This window comes from Coregonus clupeaformis, chromosome 11, assembly GCF_020615455.1.
Source record: "Coregonus clupeaformis isolate EN_2021a chromosome 11, ASM2061545v1, whole genome shotgun sequence".
Taxonomy (NCBI): domain Eukaryota; kingdom Metazoa; phylum Chordata; class Actinopteri; order Salmoniformes; family Salmonidae; genus Coregonus; species Coregonus clupeaformis.
Window position 1 is genome coordinate 2,573,295 of NC_059202.1, and position 19,171 is coordinate 2,592,465.

The window sequence follows — 19,171 nt, forward strand, 5'->3', positions numbered from 1 at the left end:
TCCTCATGATCATTGATGCCCCACGAGGTGAGATCTTGCATGGAGCCCCAGACCGAGTCGATTGACCGTCATCTTGAACTTCTTCAATTTTCTAAAAATTGCGCCAACAGTTGTTGCCTTCTCACCAAGCTGCTTGCCTATTGTCCTGTAGCCCATCCCAGCCTTGTGCAGGTCTACAATTTTATCCCTGATGTCCTTACACAGCTCTCTGGTCTTGGCCATTGTGGAGAGGTTGGAGTCTGTTTGATTGAGTGTGTGGACAGGTGTCTTTTATACAGGTAACGAGTTCAAACAGGTGCAGTTAATACAGGTAATGAGTGGAGAACAGGAGGGCTTCTTAAAGAAAAACTAACAGGTCTGTGAGAGCTGGAATTCTTACTGGTTGGTAGGTGATCAAATACTTATGTCATGCAATAAAATGCAAATTCATTACTTAAAAATCATACAATGTGATTTTCTGGATTTTTGTTTTAGATTCAGTCTCTCACAGTTGAAGTGTACCTATGATAAAAAATGACAGACCTCTACATGCTTTGTAAGTAGGAAAACCTGCAAAATCGGCAGTGTATCAAATACTTGTTCTCCCCACTGTGTGTGTGTATGTATGTATATATATATATATATATATATATACTTTTTTTTTAAAGCTTTCTTATATTTACGTTTTACATTTTAGTTATATCTCCTAGATATAGGACAGACACTTCAAAACCTTGTTCTTTGAATGTCTTTTTTGCCATTTATGAATGTGTTATTCAATGCGTTTCTCTGGGCTATAGTAGTAAAAGCCAAATTCATTTTTTTTCAAAAAAAAATTGATACCTAAAAGGGTCCTAAAATTATAAATCAAATTGCTAAATGATCCATTATGACCATTTTAAAACAATTCCAAATGTCAGCTTAGAACCGATCTCTATTATACTCTATTATATGACTACACAGCAATAGTCTATGGCATGACATCTTCATGTAGACTTTGTCTATCTATGATATTACATTTTCTTGTGGACTCTGTAATGTGATGTGTTGTTCCCCAGGTGAGCTTTGGCTTCCTCACCAGCCTGCTGCATGTCATCAAGGAGTCCTGGAAGATTCCAGTAGCAGGGGGCGGGCCCACCCCCACCCTGCAGGAGCTCCTCCTCAAGGTATGGACACACACACAAACACACACACGTTCAAATACTTGAATGCACAAGCACACGCGTTTACACACACAGAGAATATTCTATTCTACTGTAATTTACTTTACATTTGTATTCTTAGATTGTATTATTTTGTTGCGTTGTCGAGAAGGAACCTACACGTAAGCATTTCGTTGGACGGTGTATGCCATGTGTATCCTGTACATACGACTAATAAAACTTGAAACAGGCGCGCACACACACACTCATTATAAACCAGAGAACAAGTATAAAATCATAAGTATCAATATAATTAGTCATGTGTTGTTTTAAAAAGTGACCTACTCAAATATGGTATACTAGACGTAAATCTCTATCACCCTCCATGAAATTATCTATGAATAAGTAGCACAGTTTTTCCTGTGGCCCAGCAGCTTTTTTTCTTTTCCAAATGATATACTGTCTATACACACCACATATTTATATTCTGGATTCCTACACTCTACTTTGGATTGTTATTTCTTGATGAGAATTGTAGCATTATTTATGTATTTTAATTGTATTAAACATTCTACTGCACTGTTGGAGCTAGTAACATAAGCATTTCGCTGCACTTGCTATAATAGTGGTTCCCAACCAGGGGTACATTTTTTACATTTGATTCATTTAGCCGACGCTCTTATCCAGAGCGACTTACAGTTAGTGCATTCATCTTACTAGGACCCCTGGGGGTACTTGGCCTATCCATAGGGGGTACTTGAGAAGACCCATGAGACCATAGGCTTACTGGTAAAATGCACATGAGGGGGTACTCCAGGGGTACTCCTGGCAGAGCAAAATTCAGTTGGTGGTACAGTAACCCAAAAAGGTTGGGAACCACTGTGCTATTACACCGGCAAATCTGTGTACACGACCAATAAACTTTGATGAGATTTTTCTGTTTCTCTATGAGCTTACTGCTTAGCTAACCATTTACATATATCTCTCTCTATCTGTTGGCAGGCGATCCGGGAGAGCATATGCCACTGTCTGCAGAAATACTGCCTCAACTATTCCACTGCACTCTTTTATCTGGACAGCCTGAAGCACAGAGAGGACTTTGGCTCCTACGTGAAGGTACACTGTACTGCAGGCCGGAGCCGCCGAGCGCTGCTTATTTGGAACTATAAATCAGGGTTGGTTGGGGCAAGGTTGCGCTGTACCTTGTCCCTAACAACCACACACAATAATGCAGTAAGGTAGGATAGAACCCGGGTCAAGTGTGAGCGAACAGAGTCACTGGGGCTCGCTGACAATTGGAATGTGACAATTAGTCTCCTGCGATTGTGACTCTTTCTTTTTTGCAACCCTGCTGTTTTTTTGCTCTCAGCTGAGATCATTTTTCTTCCTCACAACTTCCCTTTCCCTCCTACCCTACCCCATCCCTCAGTTCTCCCTAATACGTGCTCTCTTTCACCCTTACTTCCTGACCTGTCTCTTCTCTTTCTCTTATTTTCTCCCACACTCTTACTCAATTGCTTTCTCTCTCAATATCTGATTTTGTCACAGACTTACTTATCAACCTACTTATAGTGCTTAATTTGGCTTTAACTCTCTCTCCCCTCTATGCTCTCTCTCTCTCTCTCCCCTCTACGCTCTCTCTCTCTCCTCTCTACGCTCTCTCTCTCTCCCCTCTACGCTCTCTCCCCTCTATGCTCTCTCTCTCTCCCCTCTACGCTCTCTCTCTCCCCTCTACGCTCTCTCTCTCTCCCCTCTACGCTCTCTCTCTCCACGCTCTCTCTCTCTCCCCTCTACGCTCTCTCTCTCCCCTCTACGCTCTCTCTCCCTCTACGCTCTCTCTCCCTCTCCCTCTACGCTCTCTCTCTCCCCTCTACGCTCTCTCTCTCTCCCCTCTCCCCTCTCTCTCTCTCCTCTACTCTCTCTCTCCTCTACGCTCTCTCTCCCCTCTACGCTCTCTCTCTCTCCCCTCTACGCTCTCTCTCTCTCCCCTCTACGCTCTCGCTCTCTCTCTCCCCTCTACGCTCTCGCTCTCTCTCTCCCCTCTACGCTCTCTCTCGCCCCTCTACGCTCTCTCTCTCGCCCCTCTACGCTCTCGCTCTCTCGCCCCTCTACGCTCTCGCTCTCTCTCCCCTCTACGCTCTCTCTCTCTCCCCTCTACGCTCTCTCTCTCTCCCCTCTACGCTCTCGCTCTCTCTCCCCTCTACGCTCTCGCTCTCTCTCCCCTCTACGCTCTCGCTCTCTCTCCCCTCTACGCTCTCGCTCTCTCTCCCCTCTACACTCTCGCTCTCTCTCCCCTCTACGCTCTCGCTCTCGTCCCTCTATGCTCTCTCTCTCTCCCCTCTACGCGCTCTCTCTCTCTCCCCTCTACGCGCTCTCTCTCTCTCCCTCTACGCGCTCTCTCTCTCTCCCCTCTACGCTCTCTCTCTCTCCCCTCTACGCTCTCTTTCCCTCTCCCCTCTACGCTCTCTTTCCCTCTCCCCTCTACGCTCTCTTTCTCTCTCCTCTACGCTCTCTTTCTCTCTCCTCTACGCTCTCTCTCTCTCCCCTCTACGCTCTCTCTCTCCCCTCTACGCTCTCTCTCTCTCCCCTCTACGCTCTCTCTCTCTCTCCCCTCTACGCTCTCTCTCTCTCCCCTCTACGCTCTCTCTCTCGCCCCTCTACGCTCTCTCTCTCTCGCCCCTCTACGCTCTCTCTCTCGCCCCTCTACGCTCTCACTCTCTCTCCTCTACGCTCTCTTTCTCTCTCTCTCCTCTCTACGCTCTCTTTCTCTCTCTCTCGCTCTCCCCTCTACGCTCTCTCTCGCTCTCCCCTCTACGCTCTCTCTTTCTCTCTCCCCTCTACGCTCTCTTTCTCTCTCCCCTCTACGCTCTCTTTCTCTCTCCCCTCTACGCTCTCTTTCTCTCTCCCCTCTACGCTCTCTTTCTCTCTCCCCTCTACGCTCTCTCTCTCCCCACTACGCTGTCTTTGTCTCTCTCTCTCCCCTTCCTTCCTAGTGGTGTGAGAGGAACCAGGAGTGTCGGAGACTGCAGTTGCGTGACCTGTTGGTGGCGCCGTTGCAACGTCTGACCCGCTACCCCCTGCTGCTGAAGAACGTGGGGAAGAGGAGCCGGACGGAGGAGGAGGAGAGCGCCCTGCAGAGAGTGGTGGACCAGGTGGACACCTCCATATGTGAGCATCCCCCTCCTTCACCCTTGCCACTGAAACACTGTATTGTAAAACCCCATCACTACACAGGCTGCTGTACCATATCTCCTATTTGCCTGGCCTTGAACAGATGCATCTGGTGAGGCTCTTTGATGTTTTCAGCATGATGCGTCAATCATGAAGGGGGCTGTGCGTTTATACTGGTTGGTTTTCCTCTGAGTCTTTTTCACTCAAACACCCACACAGCCCCTGAACACTGCCCGCTTCACAACTGTTCATTTTCAATTAAAAACAGAAAGTCTTATTTCCCCATAACATCCAATGAGAATAACAAAATAGTTTTGCCAGACCATTGCCTACAATGTGTACAACATGGTCAGGATCTCAGGCGAATCTGATATTTCTACAAAACAGTGCAACCTTACCACACTACTTTATTGCACATTCTTACTGCAACACATGACTACGTTACGTTACCCCTCACCACCACACTGACTCTCTATAGTCAGTGGATCATCACACATATTATTAGTGTAAATAAATCTGACTTGGAATTCTGTGAAGCCATTATTGGATTATCTGGGTTATTTGCATAATGGCTGATGTTATCAGCTGAGGTGACTCATCTAAACCTAATTCAACAGTAGTTAGTCATCACTAGTGGCTCCTCTGTCTCTAACCACAACATGAACGTTTTTGCCATGTAAGGAAACTTTAACATACACAAGCAGAGTCAGTCAGCTATCCTCTCCTGTGTCTTACTATGGAGGAAAACATAGAAATAGAATTCTAAATGGCCACCGGTCCTCCTATCACCCCCATTGACTTGAATGGAGATGCCATTCTAGGAGTTCTATTTCTACGTAGGAAACAGTAGCCCTGCCGTTCAGGCCATCAGCTCTAGGGGTTTTTCTGACAGAGCTATGTGGGCTTTTGTCAGCCACTTACACATCTCCTGGCTTAACTCACATCTTCACGCCCATTACAAAATATACACTGTGGAAAAGTTAATTTGCACACAGTCTTCTCAGCAAATACAACCAAGGGGGGATATACAAATACATGTATTTTAGAAATGGTAACAAATAGGCAGTTTGTTTGTTTGTTTGTTTGGGCAGCAACCAAAATCTGTGACAGTTGAAGTCTTCTCTGCGTGCCTGTACTTGCAGACGCGTTTTGGTGGTTCACTCTATAAGTAGATGGACAGGACCGGCTGTGGGGAAATGTGTACCAGTATTGTACCTTGAATGTGATTGTTATTGTATATCGAACCTGTTTTTCTATTCCAGTGCTTTTACTGTGTGCTTCAAAGTTATTTCCCATAGCCAGGGTGTGACTGTACAGACAATAACAGAGGTATACAGTGAGTTGATGAGGCCTGGGAATAGCATTGTCACAATGGCAGGCTGGGCTGAATAGGTCAATGTTTAATGGGTGCGGTGGGTGTTCACAGTAAGAGGTGGGCGCAGTCTAATCTCTGAATGTGAATGTTGCATCATAGATCACACCTATATTGAGACACACAGACAACTGTCGTCATCATTTAATGATATCCGTATCAGCAACTTTTGAGATGCAACATCAGAGATACAATTTCAAATTGCTTTGTTTCATTGCCAATGCCAGACAAATTGATAGTTCAATAAAAATTGTGCACATAGCTGAACATTTTACAAAGTACATTTACGTCATTTAGCAGATGCTCTTATCCAGAGCGACTTACAATTAGTGAGTGCATACATCTTTCATACTGGCCCCCCGTGGGAAGTATGTACTATAGTACTATATTATTAAACTAATATGAAGTTACATAAATTATATTAATATAATCTGATGACAACAAAGTGACATCCTTGTTAAGACTGTTATGTGTGTTCCAAAGCCAGGAATACGCCAGCCAGAATCGATGTTCCTAATTAGTGTGCACTGCTCACTATCAAACAGTGGTGGAGTGGAATGCAGTTTAGTGTCCTTGTTGGTTTGTTTGTGTCACACACATCCCTCCCCCTCTGTGTGTGGGTGTGTGTTGTGTGTGTGTTGTGTGGGTGTGTTTTGTTGTGTGTGTGGGTGTGTTTTGTAGGTGATCTGGAGGGCAAAGTCAAATGGCTGGACAACTACCAGAAGGTGAAACAGCTGAGAGATGCCCTGGTGTGGCTGCCAGTGTGGGAGAGAGGCAAGCGGGCCTTCGTCCCTGAGGTAAGGGTCCATTCACAATAGTGAGAGAGTTGAGCTTTGAATACCAAACTGGGTTTGCACAAATACATAATAGAATATAATTCACTTAATTGACTTAATCCTCTTAGTTCCTGGAGGAACATGGGCCTCTGTACTTAAGCTTTCCAATGATGCTGGTCTTGGGTTGGTGTCTTTACCTCTGGCCACGAAAAATTGATATTCTTTGGTTTGGATTAGAATAGAACAGATCATATGGTTAACGTTTGATACACAAGTCAGATACAGTACAACAACAACTTGAATGATATCAATGCATTGATGTAAAGTAAAGAGAAAGCTGTCTGAAGCATCTTAGTTTTTTCAGATAAAAATCTAGTGATATCTGAACATCATGATCCGCAAAGCTACATATGCATGCAAGAGATATAACGGTGTGATATGATAAAAATAAAATATACTCCCACCACATATGAACTCGTAAGAATGCAAATAAATTATGCGTCTACCCACAACCTAACCTCAGCCCTTAATTTGGCTATGAACAGAATCTGAAGCATCTCCTGAAAGCAGTCACCCTGGAAAACCTCATCGCTCGTCGGAGCCTCCTGCACGAGGGCAAACTAGTGCTCACAGGTCGGTGACATACAGAGTAATCAGACAAGACTAATTAAAATACGTTTGAAGTACTGTAGTTTTACATCGGCCATGTCCTGACATCATCTCTATATGTGTTACCACCAGAGAATGCCAAGCTGCATGATGTGTACCTGTTTCTCTTTGACGAGTTCCTCCTCATCACCAAGATCAAGAGGAACAAGAAGGTAGGACCCATATCTATATGATTTTCTCACATATATACTTACCTACATATGTATTATAACTTACTTAACAACTACCTACGTATAGTACTTAAAACAACTACTTACGTATAGTACTTAATCCCCCCGTTTAGAAGTCCACAGGTCCTGAACAGAATCCTTTGCGCCTCCCTCAGAACCAGGAGTTTGACCAGCTGCTGAAGGAGGGCTGTACATTCACCGTCCTGGACCAGCCCGTCTCGCTGGACCGCCTCCAGCTCAAGAGCGTCGACCAACTCAACGCAGCAGGTGGGGAGGGATCAACACCTGCATGATATATTAATTGAAAAAGGCCAGCACTCAATTATATAGTTTCCACAGTTTAAGGAACATGTCCTAGTAACACACACAAGCATTTTGGCTTTTGTCAACCTTAATGTGATTGTCAAATCAAAGTTTATTTGTCATATGCACAGGATACAGCGGGGAGTAAATGGTAAAATGACATGCTTAGTTGCAAGCTCTCCTCTCAACAGTGCAGTAATTTAACAGTGTGTATGTTTTTATGGAAAATAATGTACAACCTGATCCCAGGACCTCATCACTGATTTAAACATAGGCCTATGAACATCTACTAATCTATTACATTTGGCTATTTGGCACTTGTTCACACCTCTTGCTTTACTTCAGGGTTTCCCAAACTCAGTCCTCGGGACCCCAAGGGGTGTACATTTTGATTTGTGATCTAGCACTACACATCTGATTAAATAATCAACTAATCATAAACTTTGATCATTTGAATCAGCTGTGTAGTGTTGGGGCAAAAACCAAAACGTGCACCTCCAAGGGATCCCGAGGACAGTTTGGGAAACGCTGCTTTACTTACTGATAAGATACTGACTTGATATCAATAATGAAACCTATGATAAAAACATATTGTGCAATCCACAGTTATCTAAACCGCAGATTAGTAATCTGTAATCGATTACAGTATCAGTCCTGAGTTATTTGTTCAGTACTCTTCCTTCTGTACTGCTTATGTGTGTTTGCAACAGAACTGGTCCCGTGTGGCTCAGTTGGTAGAGCATGGCGCTTGCAATTCCAGGGTTGTTGGTTCGATTCCCACAGGGACCAGTACGAAAATGTATGCATTCACTACTGTAAATCACTCTGGATAAGCGCATCTGCTAAATGTAAACTGAGTTGTATTCATTAGAAGCAAAAGGGCCAAAACAGGGAGGCACTACCTGAACTTCCAATAAGAAACGCTTGCTTTCATTTTCCGGGACAAAACTTTTTCTATGTTTTTCTACGGTGTGCACTAATGAATATGACCCTGCCATGTTTCCTCCTTCTCTTCTCAGCGTCAGGGCTACCCCAATCCTTCATCATCATGCACCAGAACCGCTACCAGCAGTGTATCGCTGCCTTCGTTCTACAAGCGCCGTCCGAGGCCGTCAAGGTACAGTAAGAGCACTCTGAACTTAAAGTAAACACACTGTACGTGTTGTAGGCCTAACAAAAACACTGTATTTTTACATTGTATACCGATTTGGTTGTTCATGTGTAAATGCACCATGGTGTCTGGCAACATTTCGTTATGTGGTATCTCATGTTACGCTATCTTATGTAAGGCATGGATCTATCATTATCATGAAATTCCCATCTCAAACAGCAGGGTCAAAGATTATTAATTTTAGATGAGTTGCTAGTTGAATACTGCCATATAAAATCCTTCATTCATCACCATGTTTAATTCCCATGCCTGATAATAATCATTGTTGAGCTATTTACAGTCTATATTTGTCTAGGAGATTTTCTCTGAGCAAACATACAAATTGCTATCCTCCCAGAAATCAAGTGACTCGCTCCAGTTAGTGTTTGTCATAGTGCTGAGCGATTTAGTGCTTTTTGAGGTTGTTTCGGTCCGATTATTTAAAAAAGAATCATGGCTTTCGGTTTAAATGTATTTTTGACATTAAAAGCACTGTGCATTATGTGGGTTGAATGCTGTAACAACACAGAATAAAACAATTAATTTAAGTCCCATGATGGTAGTGACTGCCCATTACTGCTTATCACTTATGAACCATAATTTATTCACATCACTTTAATAAAATATTTGTTTTATTTGATGACTATTTCATTCCAAGTCATCTCATCTCTAAAGAGCTGCTGCCTATGCTGTCTTACAAAATCACTATTTTTGTAGTTGTTCAAAGTAAATAAGGCATACTTTTATGACTTCTGAATACCAACTATCAAGATCAACTGCTTTCTATCCCTCTCGATTGCTAGTTCTCTCTTCTCTGTCTGTGTCCTGCTCCGCACAGATGGACAAGTTTAAGCGGGCCCGCAATGGATTAGGGTCATTGTAGTTAATTACCCTGTTTTAATTTACTAAACTATGTAAAATATTGGCCTGTTGGAAACTACAACTCCCTACTACATTGCACAGTTCAGGCTGGATCTGATTTATCTCTACAGAAACTGCACATCGAGCTCACAGAAAAAAACAGAACGAAATGGAATTCAAATAATTGAACAGACTTCAGTCAATCAAATAACCTACATTTCGGGTTAATTGCTCAGCACTAGTTGGTCATCAGACGATCGGACACAAGCAGAGAAGTGTGTATTCCAATACCTTGCTCGTTGATACATCTAGGTTAGGTGGAATATCCTTCATTACTAGGCATGAGTGAGGTTGCAAAGGGTGGGTATATTACTGGAAACTTTCAAAGTTTACCAGTAAACTACCAGAATTTTGGTGTCTTTCAATGATTTTATGTAATTATCACGACATCTAGTGACCCTTTTGGGTACTTCAGATTATCACAGGTGTCTAATCTCTGGCCCTCTCTCTGGCCTTATCACGTGGAAAATATATTTAATAATTCAATAAGATTATTTTTAAAATAAAAAATATTAAGCTGTAAAACATTATCCTTAATATAAACCAACTTAAGTCCCGATTCCAATTTAGGAAATTATGCCTTTCTCAGTAGTTGGTATTCAGACTTACCTTGTGCAGGTGCAAAACAGGCTTTGCAGGCGTGGTTCCCTTGCACACTCTGATTAAATGTAATTAAACTGTTGTAAACCCTCCCACTTGCTGGCATCAGATTTTCTCCTGGAGTGTTCATTCAATAGGGTTGTCAGTAAATTTATCTTAATGGTGTACCTTTTTATTTGAATATTGTTGACAGACTAGAATACATAGAGAGAACAGGTTCAGAAAATAGGGATCAGTTCGCTGCAGCTAGCGACTGGAGTGAGCTGCAAAAAAACACTCAAACTGGACAGTTTTATCTCCATCTCTACATTCGGACTCAATCATGGACACGCTTACTAACACTTGTGGCTGCTTCACGTGATGTATTGTTGTCTCAACCTTTTTGCCCTTTGTGCTGTTGTCTGTGCCTAACAATGTTTGGACCATGTTTGTGGTGCTAACATGTTGTGCTAATGCCATGTTGTCATGTTGTGTTGCTGCCATGCTTTGTTGTTGTATGGAGTGTTGTGGTGTCTCTCTTGTCGTGATGTGTGTTTTTGTCCTATATTTTTATTTTTAATCCCAGCCCCCGTCCCAGCAGGAGGCCTTTTGCCTCTTGGTAAGCCATAATTTTGTTCTTAATTGACTTGCCTAGTTAAATAAAAATACAAAATAAAAATATAATATAATATAATAATAATATAATATGCCATTTAGCAGACGCTTTTATCCAAAGCGACTTACAGTCATGCGTGCATACATTTTTTTTTGTGTATGGATGAAGAAAGCCATCTAAATATATGCATATTCATCTCCGTTTCAACACCAACTGGTAGATGTAAAAACTCTGATCTTGTAGATTATGTAGGCACATTTTGGGGTTAGGAAAGTATATATGAATCATTAAAAAAAAGCAGGTTTAGAGCCTTAACGCACTAAATATATTGATGAATTAAAAATAGTGGTTTGATTCATCCTGAAAGTTGTCATATTCAAGTTCAATCCATGAAATTTTGGAAAGTGGATGAAAGTGTACAATAGGGGTTGAACAAGTCCTATAAATCTACCTTAATTCTCACTAATCATGGAACTGTATGACAACGGTCCAGTCGTCATGAACCATCCGCCAGGCTCCAGGTTTAACCTGCTACGTGTGGTCTGAGTACCATAATGATTCAAATAGGCCACATGTCCCAAATTATTTCACAACGTTAGCCTAATAAGATCCACTAATGCTAGTGACCCTCAGGAACAACTTACACGGACGTGACAGAGGAAAGAAAGGTAAACGGAATGGAATGATGTGAAATGTAAGTTACAAATAGAAGAAAACGAACACTAAAGTGACAGTTATAAATGTATGTGGGTGTTACTGACGGTGCCTCCCGATACTGGCAAATATTTAACATGATACAAATTGTGAAATAAAACGGAAAAATGCATGGACATAGGCTATAATTAAAACATTCTAAAGGCATACATCAAATTATGAGGACACACACAATTACAATTCTGAATAAAGGCACAGCTACAGTGGGGAAAAAAAGTATTTAGTCAGCCACCAATTGTGCAAGTTCTCCCACTTAAAAAGATGAGAGGCCTGTAATTTTCATCATAGGTACACGTCAACTATGACAGACAAATTGAGAAAAATTTTTTCCAGAAAATCACATTGTAGGATTTTTAATGAATTTATTTGCAAATTATGGTGGAAAATAAGTGTTTGGTCACCTACAAACAAGCAATATTTCTGGCTCTCACAGACCTGTAACTTCTTCTTTAAGAGGCTCCTCTGTCCTCCACTCGTTACCTGTATTAATGGCACCTGTTTGAACTTGTTATCAGTATAAAAGACACCTGTCCACAACCTCAAACAGTCACACTCCAAACTCCACTATGGCCAGCTGTCAAAGGACACCAGAAACAAAATTGTAGACCTGCACCAGGCTGGGAAGACTGAATCTGCAATAGGTAAGTAGCTTGGTTTGAAGAAATCAACTGTGGGAGCAATTATTAGGAAATGGAAGACGTACAAGACCACTGATAATCTCCCTCGATCTGGGGCTCCACGCAAGATCTCACCCCGTGGGGTCAAAATGATCACAAGAACGGTGAGCAAAAATCCCAGAACCACACGGGGGGACCTAGTGAATGACCTGCAGAGAGCGTAGTGTGTTACTGATGGTAACAAAGCCTACCATCAGTAACACACTACGCCGCCAGGGACTCAAATCCTGCAGTGCCAGACGTGTCCCCCTGCTTAAGCCAGTACATGTCCAGGCCCGTCTGAAGTTTGCTAGAGTGCATTTGGATGATCCAGAAGAGGATTGGGAGAATGTCATATGGTCAGATGAAACCAAAATATAACTTTTTGGTAAAAACTCAACTCGTCGTGTTTGGAGGACAAAGAATGCTGAGTTGCATCCAAAGAACACCATACCTACTGTGAAGCATGGGGGTGGAAACATCATGCTTTGGGGCTGTTTTTCTGCAAAGGGACCAGGACGACTGATCCGTGTAAAGGAAAGAATGAATGGGGCCATGTATCGTGAGATTTTGAGTGAAAACCTCCTTCCATCAGCAAGGGCATTGAAGATGAAACGTGGCTGGGTCTTTCAGCATGACAATGATCCCAAACACACCGCCCGGGCAACGAAGGAGTGGCTTCGTAAGAAGCATTTCAAGGTCCTGGAGTGGCCTAGCCAGTCTCCAGATCTCAACCCCATAGAAAATCTTTGGAGGGAGTTGAAAGTCCGTGTTGCCCAGCGACAGCCCTAAAACATCACTGCTCTAGAGGAGATCTGCATGGAGGAATGGGCCAAAATACCAGCAACAGTGTGTAAAAACCTTGTGAAGACTTACAGAAAACGTTTGACCTGTGTCATTGCCAACAAAGCGTATATAACAAAGTATTGAGAAACTTTTGTTATTGACCAAATACTTATTTTCCACCATAAATTGCAAATAAATTCATTAAAAATCCTACAATGTGATTTTCTGGATTTTTTTCCCTCATTTTGTCTGTCATAGTTGACGTGTACCTATGATGAAAATTACAGGCCTCTCATCTTTTTAAGTGGGAGAACTTGCACAATTGGTGGCTGACTAAATTATTTTCTCCCCACTGCATTTATAGCCTATTACACTGTGGAAAGGGGCTGCAATACGTTATGATTTTCAGTTTGGTTTCATATGGCTGGTTTCACATTCGTCTCCAGGGATAATAAGGAAAGATCTTCTAAAACAATTGCTGTGTGTATTTACAATCCCCTTCTCCAAACGGATTACTCATTTACCTATCTCTAATCAATAGCTCCTGTCCATTTAATAAATTACAGTGCATGGAGAATGCTGTTATTTTTATCGGAACAAAGATACGGTTTTTCCACTTAGAACCGGCAGGTTCGCTCAACCTTATTCATGGTTTCCTCGCGCATAAAGGTGGTGGAATTAAGTCAAGGTCAAAATATGGCTTATCAGTAGACGCACCTCAGCCACACCTTCATTTCTTAGATCTCCACCCCAAACAAATAGTGGTTGAATAGCATGCTATTTTCATGCTTAAATTCAAGGTCAGAACGCGCATAAAAAGGAACGTTCCATTTACGCGCGCTTAACCCGGGTCTGAATCGGGGCATAGTGAATACCATTTGTGTTTTAATATGAGTGTTTCGGCATGGAATATAATTTATATATTTTTTACACTTTAATTTATTAGTCCATATGTAGAGTACCAGTCAAAAGTTTGGACACCAACTCATTCAAGGGTTTTTCTTTATTTTTTACTATTTTCTGCATTGTAGAATAATAGTGAAGACATCAAAACTATGAAATAACACATGGAATCATGTAGTATCCAAAAAAGTGTTAAACAAATCAAAATATATTTTATATTTGAGATTCTTCAGATAGCCACCCTTTGCCTTGATGACAGCTTTGCACACTCTTGGCATTCTCTCAACCAGCTTCACCTGGAATGCTTTTCCAACAGTCTTGAAGGAGTTCCCATATATGCTAAGCATTTGTTGGCTGCTTTTCCTTCACTCTGCCGTCCGACTCATCCCAAACTATCTCAATTGGGTTGAGGTCGGGGGATTGTGGAGGCCAGGTCATCTGATGCAGCACTCCATCACTCTCCTTCTTGGTCAAATAGCCCTTGCACAGCCTGGAGGTGTGTTGGGTCATTGTCCTGTTGAAAAACAAATGAGAGTCCCACTAAGCCCAAACCAGATGGGATGGCGTATCGCTGCAGAATGCTGTGGTAGCCATGCTGGTTAAGTGTGCCTTGAATTCTAAATCAATCGCTGATAGTGTCACCAGCAAAACACCCCCACACCATGACACCTCCTCCCCCATGCTTTATGGTGGGAACTACACATGCGGAGATCATCCGTTCACCCACACCGCATCTCACAAAGACACGGCGGTTGGAACCAGAAATCTCCAATTTGCACTCCAGACAAAAGGACAAATTTCCACCTGTCTGTCCATGCTCGTGTTTCTTGGCCCAAGCAGGTCTCTTCTTATTATTGGTGTCATTTAGTAATGGTTTCTTTGCAGCAATTCGACCATGAAGGCCTGATTCACACAGTTCCCTCTGAACAGTTGATCTTGAGATGTGTCTGTGACTTGAACTCTGTGAAGCATTTATTTGGGCTGCAATTTATGAGGCTGGTAACTCTAATGAACTTATCCTCTGCAGCAGAGGTAACTCTGGGTCTTCCATTCCTGTGGCGGTCCTCATGAGAGCCAGTTTCATCATAGCGCTTGACGGTTTTTGCGACTGCACTTGAAGAAAGTTCTTGAAATGTTCTGTATTGACTGACCTTCATGTCTTAAAGTAATGATGGACTCGTTTCTCGTTGCTTATTTGAGCTGTTCTTGTCATAATATGGACTTGGTCTTTTACCAAATAGGGCTATCGTCTGTATACCCCCCCTACCTTGTCACAACACAACTGATTGTCTCAAACGCATTAAGAAGGAAAGCATAGAAGGCACACCTGTTAATTGAAATGCATTCCAGGTGACTACCTCATGAAGCTGGTTGAGAGAATGCCAAGAGTGTGCAAAGCTGTCATCATGGCAAAGGGTGGCTATTTGAAGAAAATCAAATATAAAATATATTTTGATTTGTTTAACACTTTTTTGGTTACTACATGATTCCATATGTGTTATTTTATAGTTTTGATGTATTCACTATTATTCTACAATGTAAAAAATATTAAAAATAAAGAAAAACCCTTGAATGAGTTGGTGTCCAAACTTTTCACTGGTAGTGTATTTGTCAAACTCGTGGCAGTTGTAAAAAAAAAGTATATAGTTGGTTGAGTTGGAGGTAATAGAAAATAATCCCATTGTAGATGTAATTTTTATTAAATAGGCTATTTTCTCTTTAACCATATGGTCTATATACTAGAAACTGATGGACAATATGGACACAGATAAAAAAAGGATATATATTTAATACTTTTTTTTTTTTGTTATTCAAGAATAATGACCAAAGTTACGATAATTGCCATAGACATTGTTAATTAACAAAATTTCTGGTCGCTTTGCAACCCTAGGCATGAGTTAGTGAGCCAAGTATCCTCATGGTACCCTCTGTGTGTCAAGTTTAATTTCAAGTGCATTTCAAAGGTCACAACACACTTTACATGATTTAAAAAAGAACAAAACGATGTAGAAAGGGGAACAATATCAACCACAATACAAATGTGTGCGTTTCCAGAGGGTGTGGATCTCAGAGATAGAGGGCGCTGTGACGACACTGCTGAGACTGGATTCCCAGCAGCCTCCCCGGGTGAAGAGCTCCTCACTGTGGCTAGAGTCCTCCCAGATCTGAGACATCTGACGTTCACTACAACAGGGGACCACAAATACTGCTTCTGGGGCCTCCCACTATAGGTCCTGAACCATAGGCTATGATATTTTATTTTCACATTGTCCTTTCCAGCAGAGTTCCAGAAACGTGGTGGATGTGTAACCAGGCCAGCCCAGTACAACTAGGCTGGTTCTAAGTACAGACCAACACAAATGCACTTGATTAAACTAGCTCGTTGTCGATACCTTTGATTAGTTTAATCAGGTGTGTTGGTTGGTGCTGGGCTGGAATGAAAACCTGCACTCTTGGTGAATCTTTCCAGTACCAGGGTTGGTGAGCACTGCCCTAGACTAAAACAAGGACTACTATTACTGTGTCATGCACTGTGGTTCCTCCTAAGCCATTTTAAAATACTAGATGGATAATTTCTAAAATTCAGGTTTGCTTTGAAAGTGCATTGTGTTACCATAAGATGACAATAAATTGTTGAAAATGAGAAGTGTTGACTTTGTCCTGTGTTGCTGATGGGTGCTCAGAATACATTATAAATGTATGCGGCTAACAATACATCACAAGTCAGAACAGTACAACTGACCCATGTCAATATCATCCAAGTGGGTGAGAAATCATACTCTAGTTAACACACTGGTATAAAACAGACACTGACCACCAAGGAAAATAGAAACACCTAGTTTTATTTAGTCTAACTCATGATGGAACATTTGAAAACAAACAAATGGTACATCTGGTCAATTTATATTATTCTTTCTTTAATCACACACACATCCCTCCTTCAAGGTCAGGCGGTCAGTGACAAACTGTGTGGTGGCAGTGCTCCAGGGGAACACAGGGTTCCTGACTGTCAACATGACAATTAGCCTGACAAACAAGGACCGCGTTCCAGAGCTTAGACTTCGCTGATGCCTGACAGATCTAACACTTGGATAGGTATTTTAAGTATCAGCTACACACATCTGTTATAGCAATTTATCAGTCGATGACGTGGAACGCAACCATTGGATGTTGCGTCGACTCACCTTAGCCTTGGAACGCACCCATGACCTTGGGCTGGTCCTCTGCCCAGGCGTTGCTGACGCATGCCAGATCTTACAACGCCTGGATAGATATTTTACGTATCAGCTAACCACGTCAGAGAAATCTGTCAGTCGATGACGTGGCACGCAACGTTTGAGTAGGGTAACGCGACCTTTGGCTTAAGGCACACCCACTACATACGAGCCCTGTTGCAATACACCAGAAATGTATCCTTCCTTCCTTGAAGTCACAGATCGGTGGAAGTGAGTGTTAACCTTCCTTTCATCTATCCATCCACTTATAGATTTGTGCTTACCTGAAGGAAATCAGGAAAGACTAATTTCTAAAGTATACGAACGGTGCCATGATATCCTCTAAAGTGGAGGAAGAAGAATGAACTATAAAGCCAATAGTAACATCATGCATGATGACGGCCGACATCCACGTGAAATAAACCACAGATTAATTTGTGTAGTAGTGCCATTCCCTAAAATGAATTCAGTAAGACAATGGACTTTTTTTTACATTACATTTGTCGACGTTTCTTTATATACAAGTGTTAACCTTAAATGTTCTTATGGAAGAAAAAAACTAAACATTTTACAAAGATAATTACAATAGCCTTGGTATTAGTAAGTGACAATGTCGTACAATAAGATGGTAAACCCTATGACAGAGTTACAGGGGGGCAGGTTTTTGCTCCAGCCGAGCACTGAAACACCCGTTTCAACTTAAAGTATTGATGAGCAGTAGCTATGAAACAGAGGTGTTAGTGATGGGCTGGAACAAAAGCCTGCACTAACCTTGTAGCCCTCTCCAGGACCAGGGTTGGTGACCACTGCTCAACTGTAAGGGTGGAGTTAGTGGGGCGATACTTGGCACAGAGAGGCTGTGCCTGTGACGGCTCTTAACCCAGAATATGTTGAGGTGCAGCCTAGACCTCCAATCTCTTGGCCTTAGTGACAACTTAAATTAAATACATCTATCAAGCTGGGGAACTTGATCTGTAGGGACTGGGCAGCAGGGAAAGAAGAATCTTTCAGGTTAACCATAGTGCTATTTATATGCCTGTACCAATCTGAGGTAGACAAAAAAAACAAAAACAATGCAGAGATGGATGCTAACGACACGAGTCTACTTGATCAAAGTGACCTGGTACAAAGCCACGTGTTTCAGAATGACCTTCTTCTCTGGAACCCAGAGTAGAGGGAGGACTGGCATAGAGAGAGTAAAGGGTGTTCAGTCCTTCAAAGAAAGCTAGACAGACACACAGCCAGCTAAATAGACACAGCTAGCTAGCCAGACAGACACACCCAGACAGCTATATCAGGGTTTCCCCAAACTCTGTGTTGGTTATTTGAAACCAAAATGTGCACGGGGGGGGGGGCTGGACCGAGTTTGGGAAACTCTGAGCTAGATGGACAGTTAGACATACAGCAAACCAGAAGCCAGACAGCTAACCATGCCACACAAACAAGTCACTCACAATAACATGGCAGTCTTTAAACTAAGAGCCTGTATCATTGACTGTGGATTGACCAGACAGTGCAGGAGCAGTTCAAATCAGTACAGTGCCTTCAGAAAGTATTCACGCCCCTTGACTTTTTCTACATTTTGTGTTACAGCCTGAATTTAAAATGTATTAAACTGAGTGTCACTGGCCTACACACAATTCCACTTTCAAATGATGGTGTATTATGTTTCACTGTGTACAATAAGTGTTTAACATGAGGTAGTCATTCAAAAATCATCTCTGTACCCCACACATAAAATTATCTGTAAGGTCCCTCAGTCGAGCAGTGAATTTCAAACACAGATCCAACCACAAAGACCAGGGAGCTTTTCCAATACCTCAAAGAAGGGCACCTATTGGTAGATGGATAAAAAAAAAAAAAGTATATCCCGTTGAGCATGGTGAAGTTATGAATTACACTTTGGATGGTGTATCAATACACCCAGTAACTACAAAGATGCAGGCCTAACTCAGTTTCCAGAGAGGAAGGAAACCGCTCAGGGATTTCACCATGAGACCAATGGTGAGTTTACTGGCTGTGATAGGATGAATCAACAACATTGTAGTT

The 19,171-nt window shown here is 42.2% G+C and overlaps 2 protein-coding genes across 3 annotated transcripts in view; one reads left to right on the forward strand and one right to left on the reverse strand.

Annotated features, from left to right (window-relative positions):
• The window catches only part of LOC121577001 (pleckstrin homology domain-containing family G member 7), a 37,373-nt gene extending 20,719 nt beyond the window's left edge, over positions 1-16,654 (forward strand). The window contains exons 9-17 of one of the 2 annotated variants that reach the window (XM_041890677.2): positions 1,038-1,145; positions 2,124-2,237; positions 4,115-4,289; positions 6,346-6,461; positions 6,986-7,073; positions 7,182-7,261; positions 7,435-7,546; positions 8,602-8,699; positions 15,963-16,654. In XM_041890677.2, the coding sequence (XP_041746611.1) occupies positions 1,038-1,145; positions 2,124-2,237; positions 4,115-4,289; positions 6,346-6,461; positions 6,986-7,073; positions 7,182-7,261; positions 7,435-7,546; positions 8,602-8,699; positions 15,963-16,076 (1,005 nt within the window). In that variant the 3' untranslated portion in view covers positions 16,077-16,654. Of the gene's footprint in view, positions 1-1,037; positions 1,146-2,123; positions 2,238-4,114; positions 4,290-6,345; positions 6,462-6,985; positions 7,074-7,181; positions 7,262-7,392; positions 7,547-8,601; positions 8,700-15,962 lie in introns of both variants that reach the window. The other variant, XM_041890676.2, reaches the window with a different exon arrangement.
• The window catches only part of LOC121577000 (early endosome antigen 1), a 69,900-nt gene continuing 58,211 nt past the window's right edge, over positions 7,483-19,171 (reverse strand). Inside the window, exon 29 of the mRNA XM_041890675.2 lies at positions 7,483-7,564. Coding sequence (XP_041746609.2) covers positions 7,535-7,564 — 30 coding nt within the window. The 3' untranslated portion in view covers positions 7,483-7,534. The remainder of the gene's footprint in view (positions 7,565-19,171) is intronic.